The following is a 23,263-nucleotide window of genomic DNA, read 5'->3' on the forward strand; positions in this document are numbered from 1 at the left end:
ATACTATGTAGTGTTACCAGCCCACCCACCTTATTCAGCAAGGTGATGTACACTGCTAGATACACTACTTACAAAGGGTCACTTATCCATACATCAGTGGAACACACTCTCTCTATCACTCACATGCTATAGGTGAAGCTGAATACCATGTCTTTGGACTGTGGGAGGAAACCCACGCAGACAACATGCAAACTCCACACAGACTGAGCAGGGATCGAACCCATGTCCTCTCGCACTACCCAGGCACGCTACTCACTATGCCACCCAATTAAAATCGGTTTAAAAAAGTTTAAGTCCCAGATTTTCTCAGTATAGGCAGTTTAGATGGCTGGTAGATTACAGACCCACAGATCTGAGGAGACTAGAGAGAGATGGGTCCAATAGCAGAGGTCTGGAGAGAGTCCCAGGGCTCTGTGTGGGACATTGTTCAAGTGCTCAGATATTCTGTAGTGCAGCAGAGCATGAGCACAACCTGCAGAGGGAGCCAGAGGCAGTAAAATACAGCAATGCCCGCTGGGAAATGGCCTGCCGTAGATGGAAATGAAGTATAGGATGCGCTTAGGAAAGCACAAGAACGTTTCTGACAGTTTCAGTTTATTTGTATGATTTACTTTGATAGCCATGTATAAAGACTGGAGAAGTTCAAGGAGCATGGTTTTTAAGACAAGCTGATTTTTTTTCCCTTTCATGACATTGTGAGAGTCACCTTGATACAAAGGTGACATTAAGGTACTCAGAAATGACCATATGTATGCCCTCTGGCTGTCATTCAGTGTGACCCTTACAGACAGCAGGTGATGGTCTTTAACAAATGTGTTCCACTCCTTGCAGATCATTCAAGTTACAGGTTTGCATGAGTCCCCACTACAGGAGCACAAGCGTCTGCCCCTTTGGGTGCTGATGTCACAGCTACCCTGACTGAATGTTAGAGAAAAGGGGAAGGGTGACTGAAAGGAAAGAAAGGAAGAAACAACGTGCAGGATGGCGCGCTTCCATGTGTGCTCTGTCCACTGTACGGACGCATCAGAATGGAGGGGAACGCATCTCCCGTCAGCTCGTGTGAAGAGGTGGTTAGTGCAGATCGTGGCACGCTCATCCCATACTATCACAGAGTTGCCCAAGCAAAACGCATCAAATAGCGCCATCCGCTGTCACCGCCCGCATGTGTGTCTGTGTGCTGAATGGGACTGGGAGGGATTGGAGTGCCCTCTGTGCTATGACTCATCTGTTCCACTTTGGCCCTTGTGCCACTCTTCGAGGTAATTTTCCATACAGAATAAAATATGCCAAAACCCGAGAGAGGGAAAGAGAAGGAGAGAGCACTTACCCTAAAACAGTGAGTGAACCCAAAAAACACTGCAAATAGCGCATGAGGGGTGGGGGATGTGGGCTGATGGGTAAAGAGCTTGCAGACGTTCCCTATTTCATCAAGGTTCTATTCTACGATTTTGAACACCCTCCCCAAATGGCATCAGGGATAAGTGTGACTCCATCATGTCTTTATTTCCCAGGAAAGTAGAGTTAGGATCCCTCACTTTGCAGGAGCTGTAGGCTGGCAGGTGTGATCGTCCGGAGGACCTCAAATTTGCCCTCTTGCCATTAGGTGTGAGGTTGCAGCGAGAGGGCCCCTTGAGCCCGGCCGGCACCCGGGACCACAGCCGAATGGGCAAGGAGCAGAGTGCCGGCCAAGACTGTGATCCCACCGAGCGTCAGACGAAACAAAGAAGAAGGAACAGAGGTGTCCTTCCCAACAAGGAGAGAGTTCTGCCGAACGAGACGGCTGAAGAAGCAATGCACAGCAGGCCCGGTGCTCAAGGCGTTATTATAGGCAGCGGGGAAGATCCAATGACTGGTGAACCCAGCTGAGCGGGTAGAGCCTATGGACACCCCCCATTTGAGCTGGGCAGCGTACAGAGTGGGGGAAAAATAATATATAAAACAACAATGAAGTAGTGGAGACAAAAGATGAAAAGACTGCAGAAAGTCTCCAACACGAAACCGGTGGAATTCAGCAGAGATTGGAAGGAAAATCAGATAACAGTAACAATCGCTCAAAGCAAAAAGCCAGCAGCCAACAAATCGCACCGGGTGCCCAGCACTGCAGGAACGCTGCTGTATATTCCTCGTTTCTTCTGTTTCATTGCAGTCATCCTTTCATTCCACCGAAGCAGTAGGTAAAGGGAATCGTAAAGGGACTCAAACGTAGACTAAGCTGTCAAACAGTTTTTCTTTTTTTTTGCCTTGCACGGTAAACATGTCTCTGATATTGACAAATTGTCAGAAAATAGGAGAGGAAGAAATATGGCAGCTGGAGTAATTTCTTCACTTTCCCGAGAAAGTACTGAAGGCCTTGGTGTAAATACATAGACGCTGGAAGACCTTTTTCCATTTGACCGTAGATGTTTAATGCTTATGTTCTATTACTTCTCCTTTACTTCTGTTGAAGGCCAGCAGTTGAGAGCATTGCACTGACAAGTAAAATTTCACTACCATTTTTATAGCTGCTGTGTTATAACAGTACCTATCTATCTATCTATCTATCTATCTATCTATCTATCTATCTATATATCTATCTATCATGGAAGACTGCTCGCACGTGGCGGATCGTCTTTTCCACTGCTCATGCGTGACTTGTATCCGGGCAACGACACACAACAACATTCCTGCAGTGCCGTTCTGCATTCTCCGAACTGCCCCTGTTGAGCCCCGTCTCCTCTCTATTATTCCTGCAAGTCAAATCGATGATATTCTGGATTCTGCGTATTCAAATGAACGTGGCTGGCATGTACCTCCCTTGCTGAATGCTGCAATGGCTATTTTTTTTTTTTGTGAAAAAAAACAGGAAATGTGACTGTTTGGAGTGGTAAGTGAGGGTGCAGTTGTGTTGTGTGGAGACAAGGATGTATGAGAGAGCAGCCAGGGTAACCCTCCAAACCGTGGGCAGCACCCCGGCCAACGTAGGACCAGGATCGTACCATGTCAGTCTTCTCGAACCGAACCAATCAGGTAGGGATGCTTTGTGGGATCAGGATCCTGTGAAGGACACTGATTGACTGAATGACTGTGAGAAAGTCCTTATCCCTCAGGACCAATCTAATGTCCTCTTTAGCCCTTTAATGTCCCACTTAAATACACAATAGCATAGCTGATGTAATATTAAATTAAGGCTGATTTAATTATTTCATTTTTTCATAATTGATTTTTTACTTTGGTCTTTGGTACTTGTCTGCTTTAAATAATCCTGTTTTAGCTTCGTCTTTTTCATTGAACTTTTTTTTAACAAATTTACTTTTATTACTTAACGGTGCATTTTTAAAATATCTGCTGAGAATGTAGTTAGTATCCTAAAGATGGAGTACATGATGGAATATTATCTGTGTTGTGACAAATTTTCATAAATCACCTTTTTACAGGAAAATCAGAATGAATTAAAAGCCACATTAGAGCTGTGCTACAAATCATATGTAACATATGATTTTAGAAGCACTGGGTCATTTGGCTCTATGTGAGCAGCACTCGGTGTCCTTCACCTGGTTTCTGGGGAAATTTATGCAAATAAAATGCATTAAGGAGGCTGTCTGATGTTATGAAACCTGAATCTGCTAGCAGTCAAACATTATTAAGAAGGATTTGTGATGTTCTTTTCCAGTAATTTTTTTTTTTTTTGTGTCTGGAGCATATAGCAATGTGCAACATGAATTGACAATACTTTGGTTTGACATAGCTGGCCTCTTTTTTGTGCTTATGAAACAAATACACACACACACACTTTCTGAACCGCTCGTCCCACATGGGGTCGCGGGGGAACCGGAGCCTACCCGGCAACACAGGGCGTAAGGCCGGAGGGGGAGGGGACACACCCAGGACGGGACGCCAGCCCATCGCAAGGCACCCCAAGCGGGACTCGAACCCCAGACCCACCAGAGAGCAGGGCCCGGCTCAACCCACTGCGCCACCGCGTCCCCTCATGAAACAATTACCATCTACAAATTATCTGGTTACCGTAGGGTTGAATACATGACTTGGTCAAGAACTTGGACTTGGAGTAATGGATCCTGCATATGTGGTTCACAATGTGCCCATCAAAATGCGATTAATTGACTCAGGAACCATTAATAACAGTGAATATACTGCTCCATTCATTACCGCCACAGCTAAAATGATTTAGAGCAAGGAAGGTAATGTTACACTCAAAATGTGTGACTGTTTTCTATATCTCCAAGCCAGCAGCTGAAGGTTGTTGTTCTTTTTTCCTTTGTTTTTGTGTGTGTTTTGTTGGCTTCCAGGCCAACGGTGAAAACCTATTGTTCTTTGTTCCCGCTACGTTTTATGACCATCACTCTGTCTTCCGATTTTATTCCACTTTTATTAGCCATAAGCTGCGACTGCATGTTTTTTCTAGCTTGGTGTAAAGTATGTTGCAGTGAGTCTTGCTGTAATATACCTTCCTAACTAAACAGCAGTGCAAAATATTGCATGTTGAAGCCCTGATCCTTCGGGTACAGGTAACTGGAGAAGGTGGGAAGTAACCAGCGTAGATCCACCTTATTATGTCTACAGAAGTCACACCACAAACAGTGATATACTTTGGCAATGTGTATATTCATAAAAACGCTCATTTTTTTGACAGAAATGGGGGCAGCTGGTAGCATAGTGATAGTTGGACCCAAAGTTTGCAGGTTCAGATCTCACCTACTGCTGTAACACCCTTGAGCGAGGTACTTACCCTAAATTGCGCCAGTAAAATTACCCAGCTGTAGAAATGGGTAAGAAATTGTATGTAGCTTAATATTGTAAGTCACTTGGGTGAAAAGTATCAGCTAAATGAATAAATGGTTGTGTGCTATATCTCTGCTGTTTGTGGGAAATGTACCATTATGTGTTGTGTTTCTATATTTAGACACTGAACACTGGTTAAATGTCTTTGGAAACTAATTTAACAAAGTAAAAAGTTATTCAAAACCTAGGCAATTTTAAAGGCAGGTCCGGTGTTTGAGTCCTGTGATGGACTGGCGTCACATCCAGGGTGTTTCCCCTCCCCTTTCAACCTTGTGCCCAGTGTTTCTGTGATAGGCTCCAGCTCACAGCGACCCCACTCAGGAGGGTTGGTTGGTTGGTATAGCTCTATCTATCTATCTATCTATCTATCTATCTATCTATCTATCTATCTATCTATCTATCTATCTATCTATCGCATAGTTTAGGATTAAAAACACACATTTCAATCTTTAAAAACAATTTTTTAAAATAAATCTAAATTGCTATTGGACATTTCCTCTAAAGAATGCTATATTTCTTATTATAGTATAGCAGTAAATAATATGATATACAGTCAGGGCTGATCGCAGACTTTTCCATTTCCCGTTTTGCATATTTGTCACTTTTCAGAGAGTTATGCCCCATTTCTGTCACTGACCAGAAGGGAGACGATATTCCAGAGGTCTGGAAATAAAGAGCAGTCGCCTGGACCCGGACAGTACAATCCCTCTCTTCCTCAGGTATAGACCTGTATCCCACCTCCCCGAACACCGCTCTGCCATGATTCCCCCACCACCCACATTCAGCAGCCCTGCTCTATCTCATTTCTACCAATATCACTGTACTATTGTGTTAAGGGTCTCCAAGTAATAGGGTACATCGAAGTACCAACTTTGCATAAAATATCTATGACTCCTCCATCAGACTTGGAGTAAGTGTATTTGCATTAGCGTTATTCGTTTCCCCCAGAATACATCAGCATTTCCTGGAAGCCCCTTCTTCTGAATATGAAACAGTATGTACTGGAGTGTTTCTTGTAGAAGGAATATATATATATATGTATGTATGTATGTATGTATATATATATTCCTTCTATATATATATATATATATATATATATACATATATATATATATATATATATATATATATATATGTTTATCGATAAGAGGAACATGTGATGTGCCAAGCAGCTGAATGTGAGCTATGACTGATGCCGATGCAGCTTCTCGGCTAAGGATGGTGTCTGACTGTCGCAGAACCACATCCCAGGGGGGAGAAGCCTTCAGAACCGGCTCCAGCGGTTCGAGGATGCAGTTACCGAGGTCCCGGGCCCAGGAACATACAACCTGCTTCCGGAACCTTTCGGTGTGAAATACAGAGATGCTGAGGGTGATTCACCAGGGAAGAAAATGGTAATAATCCTGTCCCGCTATGTCTGTCAATCTCCCTTCACTGGTCCAGGGTCCTCCTCTTAATGTCCTCCTCTTCACCACACCTTGTAGGACTGAGGTCTGTGCACAAACCCAGACTGGCTGCTTCTTCTCAGTCAAGTCTAAATGAAATGAAAGGTCAACTCAGTCAGTGAAGGTGATCCTCCTGTATACATTTATGGGCCCGAAGTAAATAACAAATAAATAAAAAAAACTAAAATATTTACAAAAGCGGGGGCGCGGTGGCGCAGTGGGTTGGACCGGGTCCTGCTCTCCGGTGGGTCAGGGGTTCGAGTCCCGCTTGGGGTGCCTTGCGACGGACTGGCGTCCCGTCCTGGGTGTGTCCCCTCCCCCTCCGGCCTTACGCCCTGTGTTACTGGGTAGGCTCCGGTTCCCCGCGACCCCGTACGGGACAAGCGGTTCTGAAAATGTGTGTGTGTGTGTGTATTTACAAAAGCCTTATGTCCACCATGAGGGTGGTTTAGTGGGTAATCCTGTGGTTTTGGGCTGATTGGGTTCTGGTTCTTATTTCTGGTGCAGCAGGCAATGTAGCGGTTAGAGTGTTCAAATTAAAGACCCTGGGTTCGAATCCTACCTGGATAACTCACAATAAATAATTGTAAGTACCTTGGTAAACGAACCCGACACTGTAAGCGGCTTTAGAAAAGAATGAGCTGCATGAATAAATAGTAATAAATATGCGTGGGATATCTTTGGTTGTCACTGTCTCTCACTGTGTTAGATCCACTGTGAAAATGTAGAACAACAGATTCGATGGCAGTTCTGTTGCCCAGACATTACAGAGGCATCTGACAGGTGGGGAGGAGGAGAGCGGGGAAAAAAAAGCAGCCCGAGCGATGCCTCTTCTCTGAGTGATGTGTGTGCTTTCCCTCGCCTCCCAGACCAAAATCACCGGGTACCCGCAGCATCCTGACATCCCGTCCATTCCATCACCGGGCCAGGCCTATGGCTATGTGGAGAATCAGGACGGGCTTCTGTGCAGGCAGGTGCCACCTTCCAGGGACCAAACCCTGGGCCCGGCCTTTTACAACCCAGAGCCGGTAAGAGGATCCACACACACGCACACAGATTGACGCAGATATTCACAGAGGCACCGACGCACTCACTCAGACACAACACGTGAGGACCGCAGGAAGGAAGTGTAACCATTTCAAATTAAACCATTTGCTCAGTGTACCAAAGTAAAGTTTTGGAGATTCTACACACAGATACAGACTGAAATCGCCTGTCCCAAGCGGGGTCACGGCAAGCTGGAGCCTAACCCGGTAACGCAGGGCACAAGGCTGGAGGGGGAGGGGACACACCCAGGACGGAATGCCAGTCCATCGCAAGGCACCCCAAGTGGGACTCGAACCCCAGACCCACCAGAAAGTAGGCACAGGCCAAACCCGCCAGTTTTGGAGATTCCTTAGAGAAAAAATGGAAGTACACCAACCGGTCATGTGACACCTTCATTTGCTGGCACTGTGACAGAATACAAGTGAGTTTTCTGATCAGCGACAGACCAGTCAAACGTGTATACAGTACACAGAGAACTTTTAAATGTGAAAAATGTCAGGCTTCTTGCCATACTTTCTTTAGCTGTGACTGTTGTGTCATTACAGCGCAAGCTGAACTTATCAAAAAACCCGTCAATCAGCTCAGCTTCATAATATAAGGAAAACTGTAATATGTCAAGTAGAAAAATTTCTGTACAGTAGCCTGACATCTGAATTATTATAAGGTAATTATTAGGTATAAAATATTAATCCTGTTCTCCGAATGGAAGTCCAGCCGATGACATGCGCCTCTCTCCGTGCGTGTGTGTTTGGAAACCGAGAAAGATTCACTAGCAGCTGACATTACGTGCCACTTGGCTTCCTAATTCTTCTAGAACGTTCTACGCTGTTGCTAATGAGGCTTGTGCCACTTCTGAAAGGTAATGAGAGGCTTGTTCATCCATTCCAGTGCCAACAGGGGAAGCTGTTAGCAATCCTTCTTCAAGTTATATTACAGTGTTCACTTAAAATAATGCGGCAAGTTCCCGTCTTACTTTCAATTAAACCATATTTCATTTGCTAATGACGAGCCCAGTCAACAGCGTCCTTGAGGTTAGTCGGGCCAATGCATTTAGTGCAGCCGCAAAGAGATCTGTGATTTGGGGTTGTGAGGAGTGCATCAATTTATTTCTTTCTTTCTCCCTTTCTCACTTGTCTTTTAAAGACTTTTAATCTTCTGATAGATGTGATTTTCACCTCGGATTTTGCTGGGTCATGGAGTTAAGTAGCTTTCTAATTGCGGTGTTTTAGACAGAAAGGTTTTTGAAAAGTGTATGACTTGTCAGATACAGCTTAATGGGCACTCCTGGTCCAGGAGAGACAAAGAATCCCCATTTCTTCTTTTTTTTTCCCTGGCTCTGAATTAAGTGGGATGCGGCGTCACGGCGTAAGGTGGGCTCCGATTCATGGGGTGGGTCCGGGCCGGTACGAGTCGAGGGCGGCCACAACGTACACGTACCGTAAGCTGCGGCACGGCAGCTGGAGATGGTAACATGAAGCAGTCTTTTTATTATAACATTAAAAATCTGCTCAATCGGATAATTTTACATTCCTCCCGATGTGTGAGTCGCTCTGTAACATGGGATAAAGTTTAAAGATGTTGGAAAAGAGCAAGAATTAATGGATGACACAATGAATGGTTCTTGACAAGTGTCTTTCCTTTCTTACTTGTCATGCTTCTGAAACTGTTTCGTCAAAACTGTTTTATGCATGAGATTTTAGTTGTGAATGGGATAGTTTTACAAATATGTGTTTGACCTTTTGGTGGTGACTGGATTTTAAAAGTATAGACAGAAATTGGGGTTAGGGTTAGTACCTTTGATTCCAAAGATTGAAGGTTTCATCCTCACCTCTGGCTGTAGTACCACTGAGCAAGGTACTTATGCAAAATTACCCAGATGTATAAATGAGTAAATAATTATAACCTTTACATTGTGAGTCATTTTGGGGATAAAAGCATCAGCTAAATGAATAAATGTAAATCTGCAACCAGTACTTAAAACACTGATGCACTTGTTAGTAAGAATGGTCAAGTTATGTGTTTCCAGAGATACAGACGCTACAAAATGTGACTGAAAATACATGAAGTGTCATGTTTACTTCTGGACACTTTTTCTTTATTTTCTAAAATTTTTGTTGTGGAGCAAATGCAACATGTCTTTACATGCTCCACAAATAAGTGTCAGTAAAAGGCACCCAAAGAGAGCAGGAGTGTGAGGCTACCGCAGTTTGAATTACCTTCCACAGTATGTACAGTCTCTGGTGTCCTCGGTGTTGGCGATCAATAACAACGTGATGAACATTGCACAAGTTTAAATAGGACTTTTTTAAAATTTGCTTTAATTTGAATTTTGCTCAAAGTTAAAAATATTTTAAAAAATTCTTAAAAAATGTCTTTACTTATTATAGCTATACGTGAAGTTTTTACAGAACCTAACCTGCAAATAAATTGAGGAGCATCTGTATAATAAACCATTAGTTGACTTTGTGGTAAAGGAGACTTTGGAGTTATGAACAAAATGGAATAGGAACAGACTTTTGTGTTCGTATGATGAAGCGACAGTGTATTCTTGAAATATAGGAAAAAAATAAAAGTAAAAACATCTTTGCAGGCTCAACGGGAGGCTTAAAAAATGAAGAAACTGTTTCATACAATTTCTAAGAAATATGTTTATGAATTGTTTATGAATGGGCACCGTGTGAAATTCAGCCCTGGGCTGAAAAAAGATCCAAGAGTCATTCCAAAAAGCAAACTTCTCAACATTCCTAGTCTTTTAGTCACATCTCAAGGTGAATATTTTTCTAGCATTATTACACAAGAAAAGGGAACGTCAGCTAGACATAGAAATGCTCATGTCTGTTAAAGGTAAGCAAAGTACGGGGAGCTTTCTCTTCAGCTGTTAGAAGCTTCCAGATATTAACTAGTTTGTTGAGTTTCATCAGCAAAAGAAAAGTTAAAACACCATCCCTGAACACTAGTATGCAAAAAGTATTTCAAAACAGTTAAATAAAGAAATCAGAATTGAGAAAGTGAGAAAATTTCCAAAAAACAAACCTCCAGACCAAAACGGAATATGTCATTAAAGGGTTTACATGCACGCAATGAACCTTCTCCAGTTCACGAAAACGTAAGATTCTCAGTGACTGGAAAAGGAGAATCATAATATGTGTTAACTAGGTGAAATGATCAAATTATTCACAGGGCACTTTTGGCAACCGGCGTAGTTTGCAGATTATCACGCTCTATAATTTGGAAAAGGTTATAGATATAAACTGAATAGACTTTTCAATAAGGTCAAAAATGTTTCTTGACTTACTTAGAACATATGATATTTTACACTTGGATACTCTGTAACGCTCTTTTAAAGTGCTATGTGAGTGGTTCATCATAAAACTAAAGACTGTGGGTATTAAAGAGGCAATTAGCCACTGGATTTACAATCGACGCCAGCAGGACAGAGTAACAGTAATGGGGTGATGTCACACAGGGACTCTGCGGGGGAAAAAAAAAAAAAAACAAGCACCAAAAAAATTTGGCAATAGCCTCTCTGCTCCCTCTGGCATATTAATAACTTAGATAAGGACATTGTAGCAGAACGGTTACATTTTACATTCGCTTATGACACATGGAAGGACCTTGAGTATTTCGGAAGGATTTAAATTTGATGGGCAATTTTAATGATAAAGTTTTCTGTTTCTTAACATTGGTCTTATGTAAGGCTGGATGTAGAGGTGTGTTTTTTCAATGTTTGATTAGACACATTAGGAAATCTATTTGCATTGTGAAAGTCTGTATTTTATGTGGCACAGTGGTGCAGCGTGTAGTGTGGGCACCTCACAGCTCCTAGGTTATGGGTGTGATGTGAACCTGGGTTCGAATCTGACTCAGCTTGTGTGGAGTTTGCATGTTCTGCCTGTCCTCACTTGATTTTCTTTAGGTGCTCTGGTTTCCTCCCAGTCCAAAGACCTGCATTTCAGGTGAAGTGGTGGCTCTAAATTGCTCATAGTGTGTACATGTGCATATGTGTGTGTGAGATTACCCTATGATGGAGTGGTGTCCCATCCAGTGTGTACCCTGCCTCACTCCCTTTGCTTCCAGGACAGACTCTAGACCACTGTGACTCTGCCATGAACAAATGGTTATTGATTATAGATGAAACAGACTACATTTTGTCAGAATCTTGGAATTGAAGAGAATCAAAGAAACAATTGTAAAAACATCGCAAGTATTGTAAACGTGTGAACATGCAGTGCAGGGTGTAGTGGCAGTTCTTTTTCCTGCAGTAGATTTCTTTTGTGCAGGGTCTCGCTGCCATGTAATTGGCTGTCAGTGGGTGTCCACTGGCGCATCTCGCTGCCAGATGATTAGTTTTTAATGCCTAATCAGTTTGGCTAACCGTCCTGTGATCTCTTATTAAGCATAAGCACTGCAGTTGTCTTCGTGTTGCTGTCTTCCACATCTTTCCGCAAAGTGAAGCTCTTTAGGTGTAAAAAAAGCACGGTCCTTTTCAGAAACATCTGTTACCACATATGTGTGGTGGCAGCGCAGTAGAGGAATGATGCCGACTCCATCTTGCTTCCCTCATGTCTCTGACACTCTGTCTTAGGCAGAGAACTCATCCTTTCAGAAGTACAGGGGAGTGCACTTTGGGAAGATGACTGGGAAACGGTGCGAGGTGAAGGTGGTCGAGGGCCCTGGACCTGGGGCATACAGTCCGGAAAAGTGAGTTTATGCCAGTCCTGACACACACAAATGTGCAAATACCCACAAAACACACACAAAATTATTAAGGGGACTGCAAATTAGCTCACTTTTCAGAAATCAGTGGTTGATATTCCCAATACCCTGCTATGCCCCTCTATCTTTGGCCCCTTCGTGGTTCCACATATAGGGGGTCTGACTGAAACTGAAAGTCTGTAGGTTCTCATTTTGGGCCTCAGTGTGGTGCAATAAGTTCCCACTGTTCCTCAGAACTGCTGAATCTGCTACAACGTTCAAGAAGGGTCTCAAAATGCATATCTTTAAGACCCACTTCTCTCCCGATCTCCTAACAGATCCATAAACTTGCAGCACACCATCTGTCCCTAATCAACTTTGTATTTCCTATCAGACTCAATTCTATGAGCAGCTGCTTGTGAAATGTGTGTTAACAAAAAACAGTGGTATCGGACAAACTACCGTTGCTTCAACAAAGTATGTCTGCATCTAAAGCTTTTGGGCTGTTATGAAAAGCACTTTGTTTTCCACTGAATTCAATATCATACTGGAGAAAAAAAATTGCTAAATAAAAAATGTAAATGTAAAAGTAAATGTAAATTCCAACCTTAGCTCAGTAAATCTTGAAACCTTTGTGTAGTGACTGTCGAAGCCTCTCTAGGAGGCCTTGCCACGTTACCGATGAGTTTCGAACGTTTTCGTCCTCTCTACGGGTTGTCTTTAGGGGTATCTTCCCACTGGGGTCATTTCAGAAGTGTGTGTGGCAGAAGTGTGTCAGGTTACCTGAGCTGTGAGTAATGTGAAGGTTCACCGTGGCTATTAGGGGTAACTGGTTTTATTCTTACTGTCTTTGAGTGAGCTACGGACACATTCCCCCTGACAGGAGCCATAAGATCGTCTATGAGAACATCAACGTGAGGAAGGAGCTGGAGAGCAAGGCGGAGCTGTTCATCCCACGCTACCATGAAGTAGTCTCCCTGCAGGAGATGAAGAAGGTAACTCTCCGCTCCCACAGAGAGAGAGGTGATGTGGGGCTTATGCATTTAGCTGTGTGCTTACCCTGAAGTACTCTAGTAAAATGATTCAGCTGTGCAAATGGACAAATAATATTAAGTATCTTAACATTGAAAGCTGCTTTACAGAGAAGTGTTACGGTAAATATAAATTGTATTAATACCTTCATATAGAAATATATTTGCATAGAAGAAATGTATGCATACATATACTGCACATACAATGAACAGTACAGGGAAGAAATACATTGTACAACCAATATGTTCCAAGACTCGACTTTGTGCGGCACTGCTGTGCCGCATGTGCTGATGGCTTGCAATCGAATTACCTCCACACGGCGGTCAGTCTTAAAACTTATTCTGCGCACCGTGTACCACACGTGGTTTCCTTTCATTTCAATACCGGTCAAAAGTGCGAGTATGCTTAACACCAGGTTTTTTTTTCAGTGCGGTTAAAAAATCAGATCAGTAAATCAGGTTCCATGTCTTCGAAATTCTTCTGCAGCACTTCCCGGAGATACCGGACGTTCGCGTGTCGCTTTGCTTTCACTTTTCTGCCCATACAGGCGTTTCCCAGGTCGCTCAGGTGCACTCACAACGTTTACTGGTACGGTATGTAATCTATAGATGCAAACGCATGCGATCAGCTCCTCCTTTGAATATGCTTTAAATATATTTTTGCTCTGAATCCTTGAATCCAGTGCCCTGATTTTTTATTTTTTTTTCTGACTTGAAGTCCACCCGGTGGTGTTGTGCACCGAAAACCTTTTTCTCTTCACTCTCTTTCTATTGTTCGAGCTCGGCGGAGGGAGCGACTTAACGTAGGCCGCATTCATTGCGGCAATCAGAAGGCCGTTCCGTTGCGCCTTCACCTGGGGAGCGGAGTTCGCTAACCCGTGGGGGTAGCTTCTAAATGGCCGTGCTCGGCGTGGAGGCCCTCGTTTCGGCTCCGAGGCGGGCGGCTTCAAGCTGCCCGTCGGACTGCGCAGACACAATAAATTCCGCAGTGCCGTTTAAAGTAGTGTTATTCACGACAGCGTGCCACTGGCTTCATTCAAAATGTCTTTTTCGCAGCGAGGCCTCGGCTGTTTCGGGATTACAGAGCCCTGTAGTATTAAATCACTGTTATTGGGCAGGAAGTGCAGGCCTTTCATTAACTTAGCGTGGTGCCCTAAGGTGGCCAACGCGTTGCCTGCTTGGATCGATTAGATACAGAGTCGGGAACAGAAACAACACATCATCATCTAGTTATTTGATTGATGGATTGCTCGATGAACTACGCGTCAAAAGGAAACCTCTGCTGGTTGTCTGTTTGAAAACGTTCGTTCCGGGATGGCGAGCGTCTCTCGTGCTACAGCTCATTTAACAATAGGAGCGATTATATCTGGAGTTTTAAAGCAAAGTGTTCACAAAAACTTACAAGCAGTAAGAAGAATTACTTTTGGCAGCTGTTTTTTTTTTTCTCCGTTTATTTTTTTTCTTCCTCATTTAACTTTGCACTGGCAGATGGAAAACATTAAACCATAGCAACCACCATGGAAACACGGAAACCGAGAACATGAGATGGTTTTGTTGTTAAAACAGCAGGGTGGGGTTTCAATGACATCCCACAAAGACACATATGACTGTTTTGTCCCTTGTGTAGAACAAAACCACTACTTTTGCATCCATTTACTCCAAACTGCCGCTTTGGAACCACTATAATTTACTCAGCCCACCATAACAACCATAATTTACTCTTAATGCTCATACGCTGATCCCTTGTTTATGAACTAAAATTTAAAAGTTGTATCCAATAACAACGCTAAATGACTTAAAAAGATTAAATAGTATGTTCTAACCAGCACTCATACAAGTGTTTGCTGTAAAATGATGTAAGAGCATTAAGCCTCCGAGTGCTTATGTTCTTGTGTCGCATTTAATTCTATGCCCTGTGTGTTTTACATATCCTGCGTTTGGGTGGTTATCGTTGAGTTAATGAAACATCATTTGGTGCTCATCTGGAAGGCTTTTTCTATAGAAAAATCACTAACAATGAGAAGTTCGTTGTCCTGCTTTTATAGCTGTGCAGTTGCAGCTGTGCCTTTGGTTCATTCTTGGGGGAAAATCATGACCGTAGGCCCATTTGTCTGCTGCAGCGGGAAGAGCGCCGCCGGTAGGGGGAGACAACACTCAACAGTCAGACCGAATACAACCTCTTTATTTATTTATCAACGTATTCATTTGACTTCACCGAGAGAGACCACGTGGAGCTGCAGGCTTTGCCTACATGCAGCGATGTCTCTGTAGATGTACACGCTTTTCGGAAACTCATCACTCATTTTCTCGTAGTCGCGGGGCAGGTGTGGCACGGGTTGCGGTCCATGCGCTCGAGAGAAGGGCTTCGTTCTCATTCTAAGATGCGTAATTCATAGGAAGATATTCCAGAGACGTTAGGGGGGCGCGGTGGCGCAGTGGGTTGGACCGGGTCCTGCTCTCCAGTGGGTCTGGGGTTTGAGTCCCGCTTGGGGTACCTTGCGACGGACTGGCGTCCCGTCCTGGGTGTGTCCCCTCCCCCTCTGGCCTTACGCCCTGTGTTGCCGGGTAGGCTCTGGCTCCCCGTGACCCCGTATGTGACTAGCGGTTCAGGAAATATTCCAGAGACTAGGTGTCCACACAGGCTCGCTCACCCTGGAGGTCAGCGCCGTGCTCCGCTTTCAGCGCCTGTGCTGAAGGTGGCAGAGTCTCTGGGGTATTTTTCTCAAGCTGACCTCTGCACATGGATCTGCCCGTCTCAGGCGCAAGCCGGTGGGAGTGACCCCACTGGCTGTCGAACACCTTGGGGTCTGCTGGGGCGCTCCATGTGTGTTGGAAAGCCCCCTGCATCAGTCATCATTAGAGGGAAGCTGACTGCCCTACTCAGAACAGATGGGTCATTACTGGGGCCATTGCTCTCCACCATTGGATACAGACACCGTGCATCCCCCAAACTTGTTTGCCGCAGAAATTCTGGAAATGTCTTCATTCCTCTGCCTTGGAGCGGAAATTACTGATTGACTGATGCAGTTAATCACCGGCGGCTGAAACCCAGCTGTCTGTATTGTGTTTTCCCCTTTTCCTGCATATAGGTTATTTCAAAACTGCGACGAGTTCCTGCTGTATGGTCCGAAGGGGCAAGCGCTAAGGCTGCGGTTATCCCACTCCCCTTTCATGTAAGGCTCCACTGTCTCTGATGATGTAAACCCCATGTGAGAACTTAGACAGTCTGTTGCGCACAGACACTAGGCACATGAGCGAAGGGAATATACAAATCCTCAGTTGTTTTTGTTTATTTCTTCTTTTGCTCTCTGTTCATCGCGTAGTTCTTCGGGTCTCGACAGGTGCAGCAATCGCATCGGATGGGCTGGGTGATCGAGGCAGCTGGAGACTGAAACCCATCATGCTGTGATTTGTTTGCGGGGTACATTTGTTTGTTAGCGTACTTGTGTGGGAATTCTGCTTGTTTGGCAGCACCCTCATTTGGGGGGCATCCTTGTTTCAGAGCACAGTCGGTTTGGGGAATGCTCGTGAAGGAGCGGTGATTGAACACGATCACACTGTAGCAGTCACGTGGCGGGAGGATGTGGGAATGCTGGCATGTGAAAAGAGTCCCAGCGGGAAGAAGAGGCTATGGGAATGGAAGGCCTTAGTCTATACCACTGGTACGGCTGCAGGGTTTTCCCAGCTTACACCGCACCCGTTTACACTGATTTTTGATGAGAAAAGGTACAGTAGATGTATTGCTCAAGGACAGAATGGCAACTTTCCTTCTGGGAGTTGATCCTGTCCCCTTCCAGTTCCCACCTGCAGTTGTTCTTTCCCGTACCCAGTGTGCCAAATCGCACCACCTTCATGCAGCCCTCATGTTGTGCCTGTTCCTCCGTCTGAATGAGTACACGCTTGAGCGGGACCGTATGCGTGAATGTGTGGTTAACCTCCCACACTGCTGACGCTGTCCGTTCCACACCTGTGCTGACATCTTGCTTTCAGCCACGTGTCACTCCACCAGTATCTTCATTAAAAATGTGTCCACGAGACGAATCTCAAAACCCAGCTCAAATATTCATGAGAATAAGAACCAAAGATAAAATTAGAAAAAAATGTTATATTTGTAAGAACTATTTCTCTGAGGATAAAGTGTAATTACTGTATTCGTTATCTAACTGTGCGTGGGACTGCATCTGTATCGATATCTATAAGAGCCTCTATTTGTTTCAACAGATGCGTTTGAACAGATGCTTGTACCTGCATGTGTGCATGTATATGATATACTGTTAAAAGAAATTAGACACACTCACTCACTATTTATAAATACTTATGTGTGTGACTGTGAGTTTTTCTGCTTATATAACAGAGGGTCTGGTTCAGTATTCCTGATTGGACTGCACACACACATATTGACTGGAGGGGGGGAGGGGACGCCCCCAAGATGGGACGCCAGTCCGTCACAAGGCACCCCAAGCAGGACTCGAACCCCAGACCCATCCAAGAACAGGGCCAGGCCAAACTGCCACCCCCCCCGACTAATTTCTTTGAATAATTTCTAATGCTTTTTCAGCATTTTTCTCGGAGCAAAAGCCTGCATGTGTACGCTTACGTATCTATATCTGTGTTTGCCAGAATAGACATATATGTATGTGTGTCCATGGGCAGAGCCTGGTTCCCAGTGTGCTTATTTGTTTGAATGATTGTCCCCCCGCGAGGACCAAGTGCCTCTGACTGCATCAGTCATATGCAGTCTAATGGTCTATACATCATGCAACAGCTGGCGGGGCCACAGGGGGCCCTCTGCCTGAGGGGGGGGTCCGAGGTCAGGGGAGAATGGGGGCGCATTTTGATGACCCCCATCATTACAGCAGTCTGTTGCTTGTCCTGAAGTAGCTTTTGCTCTCCCATCTCTCTCACTCCTGTCCCTCCTTTCACCCCCCACACAGTAGATCGATTCCTCTTGTTTTCCTAGAATTGAGTCTTCCTGCTTCTCAATCTGGCATTGACCTTCCTCCTGGTGACCTTTCTTCAGCCTCAACATCACCACGTTGAGGTGTGGCCTCCTATAGTGCCAGTGCTCACACTCACCTGCCTTTCTGCTCTTTTCCCCACAGGGCATCCCAGGTCCAGGACACTATCACATCAAGGGCGTTTTTGAGAATCCTGCTAATCCGTCTGCCGTACCCTTCCTGTCCCAGGCCGAGGTAACAGCCCACTTCCTGCGTGGCTCCTTCAGGATCTCTCCCAACCTCTGTGTACAGAGATTTGAGCTCAAGAGACTTACTCCGTGACTTGGAGACACACACATACACACACACACACACACACACAGAGGCACGCACGCAGAGGTGACAAACACTTGTTAACGACACAGACTTGTGGACGGCCACATGTACACGTCTTGCAAGAAGTGACAGGTAAGAGGACAGCTCCTGTCAAAGTAAAGCTAATGTGTGAAGCATCAGACCAACATGACTGGAAAACTGTTTTCTTTCATCATGGGATGTTTTTCACCTTCTCTGTGAGGTGGGAACGTTGAGGAAAGCAGCACTGCTGAAAGTAATTCCTCAAGACAGTAATTTTCTGAGGTTGCAGCTGCTCAGTCCATTTACATCTGTGCTGTGAGTTGACAAGTTGGTGTTAGTATGTGTTGCTTGTGGCTGGTGTGTACCCTACCCTCTGAACCCTACCCTCCTATACACCTGTGGGAGCCCTTTGATGGAGATGGTATCTCCTTTACTTGTAGTTGTGCTCCACCAAGCATTTTCAGCCACCTTCCTGCCTCTCAGGTTCTGGCCCTGCCTACTCATCTACCTCATGTCTGTAGAACTTTGCCTTGGAATGAGAAGGGTCTATGGAGACTTCTTTTGGATGGGGTAGGGCCTGTAGAGCCTTCCCTTGGATGGGTCACAATTTGTAGATCTTTGCCTTCAGTATGATGAGTCTGTACAGTCTTCCCTTGGCTGGTGCAGGGTTGTACATCCATCTCTTTGATGAGGCAGGGTCTGTACAGCTTCTCCTCTCCTGGATGCTGCACGGTTGATGAGTCTTCCCATGGATGATACAGAGTTGTGGACTCATCCCTTGGAAGAGGCAGGGTCTGTACATGGTCTCCTCTCCTGGATGGAGCAGGTGTTTGATCTGCCTTGGAGCTCCACCATCGAGCAGCATGCTGCTGACACACACACGGGACGACTGCCAGTGGGAGTTCTCCAAAACAGGCGTATTCCATTCCCAGTACTGGCCTCTCCAGCTCCTCAGGGAATCATTCCTTTGGAGGCACCTGGCAGACCTTCACATAAGGATCGCAGGGGGTCTTTCATGGAGGATCTGAGTACTCTGGCCTTCCCTGCAACTCTTTCCCCGAGAGTCAGCATACAGTGTTGTTAGAATACAGGCCAGATAGGTGCAAACTTCAGGAGTACTTTGTCATGTTACAAATTAAGCAATTTATAATGCTAATGAAGCAATTAAGACAGGAGGATGGAGCAAAATCATGAATATGCATGACCTTTCAGTTTGAATTAGTGCATTCTGTCTGAAAAAATATTGTTTTGAGACTTTAGCTTTTTGAGTTCTAAGTAATGGGTTTTATGCAATTAATTTTAACTTTACTTTTTTGACATTTTTACAAAGCCAGGCAATTTTGTAAAGTTGCCGGAATCTGGCAGGGTGTTTAAGAAAAGGAAAATAATGAGAGCGTCTCTTTCATTGACTCATCTTTTTATTAATCGGTCAGTTAGTGCCTGGTCATTCCAGGGTGCTGATGTGCGGGACTACTATGTTTGCAGTAGAAATTTATCCTGAAAGATGCTGGATGAAGACAACATATAGGAGCGATATGTTGCGCTCTCTAGATGTCTGGCTGACTTTGTGCCCTCAACCCCTCAGCGTTTTGCCCCAGTGAAGGAGACAGCGCCCCCTGTGGGGGCCTACAGTGACCCACGCTGTGCTCTCGAGCTCCTCAAGAAGAACACAGGACTGAAGAAGAGCCCCTTTTGCCAAAGTTCCACACGCTTTCCCCCTGATGACAGGAAACCAGAAAGCCCAGGTGTGTGTGAATGAGGGAAAGTGTTTTGCAACACACTGTAGGTATTGAATATGAGTGGATCTGAGAGTGTGTGTGTGTGTGTGTGTGTGTGTGTGTGTGTGTGTGTTTGAAAGAGTGCGTTAAATGCACAGCACCCTTACAGGCCCTGGGTCTTACAACGTGTTTGACTACGGCATGGCCCAGGATAGCCTGAAGAAGGCCTGTGTAGGGAGCTCCCAGAAAGGGGCCTTCGGTTCCACAGCGCAGCGCAGTCTCGTCTTCGGCAAGAAGGAGGAGGCCTTTGCTCCGGGGCCAAGCGACTACAGGGTGAGGCCCGATCAACCAGCACCAACACACTCACATATGCTCATACTCACACATTTTTTCATTTACATATCACTGCACGAATTTAAAATTTATTTTAATATGCTAATGTGTGGAGGCTGATAAAAACTACTTTTAAAAGCCAGAATTGCTTAAGCATTAAGCATTTTGGCTAAATACATAAATCGCAGTTCATGAAATTCATTCATTACCAGTAACTGCTTGTCCGGTGCAGGGTCACAGTGGTCTGGAGCCTGTCCTGGAAGCAGAGGGTGTCAAACAGGATACACCCTGGATGGGGTTTTGGTTTTATCCTTACCGGGACATTTTTACAAATGCACTTCACACACATCTTGCATCTCTCTTTTCACATTTGAAAAGTGTCTCTAGGGCTATATGCACCTAACATCTGTTAAGTAGCAGTTATGGTAATATGATGCCTTTTTGGTTGCTAGGTGACTAGCCAAAGGAATCAGCTTTGATTGGCTTGAAAATATGGGAGCTGGATGAAGGTGCAAGTGACATCAACATTGTTACCCAATAAAATTGATACTGTACACTGAAGTAAAAAGAAAGTAGGTGAATTTGTTCCTTATTATAGATTGCTGATGGCATAGGCTCCAGATTGCCGTGACCCTGCTCAGGACAAGCAGTTACTGTCTTTTGCACGTCTTTTATACATGCTGTTTTTGGTCCTTTACGACAGCTAGCTGACTAAGTAATTAGAGTAGGTAACTATATTCTTGCTGAATTTGGTGACAATTTGATGTAACTGAAGCTTTCCATCTAATTTGTTGAGAAAAAGTTTCCTACCGCTTTTCCCTCTTTTAATAAGAATTAAAATAAATTTGGCGGTCACGCATGAACAAAATCAGCTTCTCCTTTGCAAAGGTACTTGTCACGAGATGGAACGAAACGAAAACTCTCTTCCTCGGTTTGGTTGGTCACTAGAACAACGTGACGTGATTTGCGGCGCTGCTTGGCAACAGTTCAACTATTTTCAGCTTTGCTGCACAAAGCACTGTGTCAGAAAAAGGCACGGTGAGTGTCGCACGGGTTTATGAGCGCGGCCAAGCATGTCCAACCATTGAAAACAAAGATAATGAACGATAATGGTGCAATTCTGCGTGAGCGCTCACTAATTTGCCCGACGGAGCCTTGTTGTTGTGAAACAGTGTTTACTGCATATTTATTATACTTTCATTTGCTAAGGTGTTTTTCATTCAAAGTTGTTTACATGTAGCATCTTGTTATTTTCAGATTTTGCCCGTTTATAAAATGTATGTTTGACAAGGTCAGCCTAGGTTAAGTGACTTGCTCAAGGATACAGTTGTAATACTTTAGCTGTCCATTAACCCCTGCGTGTGTGTCCACGCGGCCAACTTTACTTCGCTTTACCCCCTTGCAGGTAGAGAAGACAGAGGAGCGGTACAAGCAGCAGCACACGGCGGTCTTCAGGTCGGGCACGGAGCGTCTGGCGAGACCTCAGGCGGCTAAGGTGAGCGGCCAACGCTACCCGAACGTGGCTCAGCCGAGCGGCCTCCTTCCTCGGGCCCTTGAACCCGCTCTTTTCCGGAGGCGGCCCGGCACAGGCGAGCAGCTTCTCGTCCCCAGAGCACGGGGTGCGTCGAGCATTCTGTTACGCTCACCGTCTGGTCTGACAGAGCGCGGCGTGAAATGCAGCCTTGCGGCTGCCAGCCCGCCACAGCCCCCTGCGAAGTCCAGAACACGTTCGCATCCCTGCCAGACCCCCTCCGCTCGGTCGCCTCTGATCGTCTGCGACTGTTTTTTTGCCTGGGACCCCCCAGGCAGTCTGTGGCTTGGCCTGTCAGGAGCCGAATGAGCCTCTTACAACTGAGAGAGCTCTGGAGTCACTGCCAATTTTCCTTCCTAGGCTGATGACTTTCCTCTTCAGACTCCATCTTGCTAACAATTATCCGTGTTTTTATAATAATAATTGCTTGTGTTAACTCATTGGCCCGTGCTATATAGCCTATACTTGCTGCTCAAGGCATGTTTGCCCTACATTTTTTTGCACATTGACGCTTGTTACCGCTGTAATAGCGCTCAGTCTGTTTTCTGTTTGTACTTTGGGGATGTTCTGTCATAGATCAGAGGACGGTAGAAGCTAAAGCAGCAGTACACCCGCTGCAGGCATGAAGGGGAAGTATTTTCACATACGGGTTCCTTGCGAGCAATTCTCTGGGAAAGTGTCAATATCTCAGACTCGGACCGTTAATTATTGTGTGTTTTTCCTTGGAAATGCTCATTTTCAAAATTTACATCACATTTACATTTGTTCATCTAGCTGATGCTTTTCTCCAAAGCGGCTTACAAAATTACTAAAAATTAATAAAAAACTGCATAGATTAATGGTTAACATTAAATATTAATATACATAAAACATTAAGTAAATGTTTTAATATCCAAACTTAAAAAAGATCTACTTTTCAATGACAGGTCTCCTGGATCTTCTTTCTCATTTTTTATTTCATGACATTTATTGAAGTCACTGTTTTATTATTGGTTTTTGATACTCTGAATTTGCTTTACAAAACTAACAGGAAGTCCAGTGTACTTGGGTGCAATAAAATTTCACTCTTCTCCTGTACATGAGGACAGTTTTTGGAGACATCATCCACATTTTTGTATAATGTGTTTATAAGAAATAATTTCATTACAAGGACACAGAAAAGCAGCAGGGTGTGTTCATGAAATACATTGTTCTGGTTTTGATGCTGAATGTGTTTCTGGGAGGGTGAAGGTTAGCTTAAGCTTCTTAAAGTTTATCGAGCAGAGGATAAATAAGTATGAGGTATCCATCCATGCCTAGGTAAGAGTCATAAAGAGCCCAGATATGAAAAGGTTGACATCCCCATTAAATGACATTACTGGTGGTCTCACACCACAGGGAGGGTCACTGT

The 23,263-nt window shown here is 44.6% G+C and overlaps 1 protein-coding gene across 1 annotated transcript in view; it reads left to right on the forward strand.

Annotated features, from left to right (window-relative positions):
- The first annotated feature begins 2,900 nt into the window (after positions 1 to 2,900).
- The window catches only part of stpg2 (sperm-tail PG-rich repeat containing 2), a 53,442-nt gene continuing 33,079 nt past the window's right edge, over positions 2,901 to 23,263 (forward strand). The window contains exons 1-10 of the mRNA XM_029259721.1: positions 2,901 to 3,006; positions 5,389 to 5,498; positions 6,018 to 6,173; positions 7,094 to 7,252; positions 11,857 to 11,972; positions 12,850 to 12,961; positions 18,100 to 18,189; positions 19,877 to 20,036; positions 20,179 to 20,342; positions 21,748 to 21,837. Coding sequence (XP_029115554.1) covers positions 2,901 to 3,006; positions 5,389 to 5,498; positions 6,018 to 6,173; positions 7,094 to 7,252; positions 11,857 to 11,972; positions 12,850 to 12,961; positions 18,100 to 18,189; positions 19,877 to 20,036; positions 20,179 to 20,342; positions 21,748 to 21,837 — 1,263 coding nt within the window. The remainder of the gene's footprint in view (positions 3,007 to 5,388; positions 5,499 to 6,017; positions 6,174 to 7,093; positions 7,253 to 11,856; positions 11,973 to 12,849; positions 12,962 to 18,099; positions 18,190 to 19,876; positions 20,037 to 20,178; positions 20,343 to 21,747; positions 21,838 to 23,263) is intronic.

Source organism: Scleropages formosus, chromosome 17, assembly GCF_900964775.1.
Source record: "Scleropages formosus chromosome 17, fSclFor1.1, whole genome shotgun sequence".
NCBI classification, from domain to species: Eukaryota; Metazoa; Chordata; class Actinopteri; order Osteoglossiformes; family Osteoglossidae; genus Scleropages; species Scleropages formosus.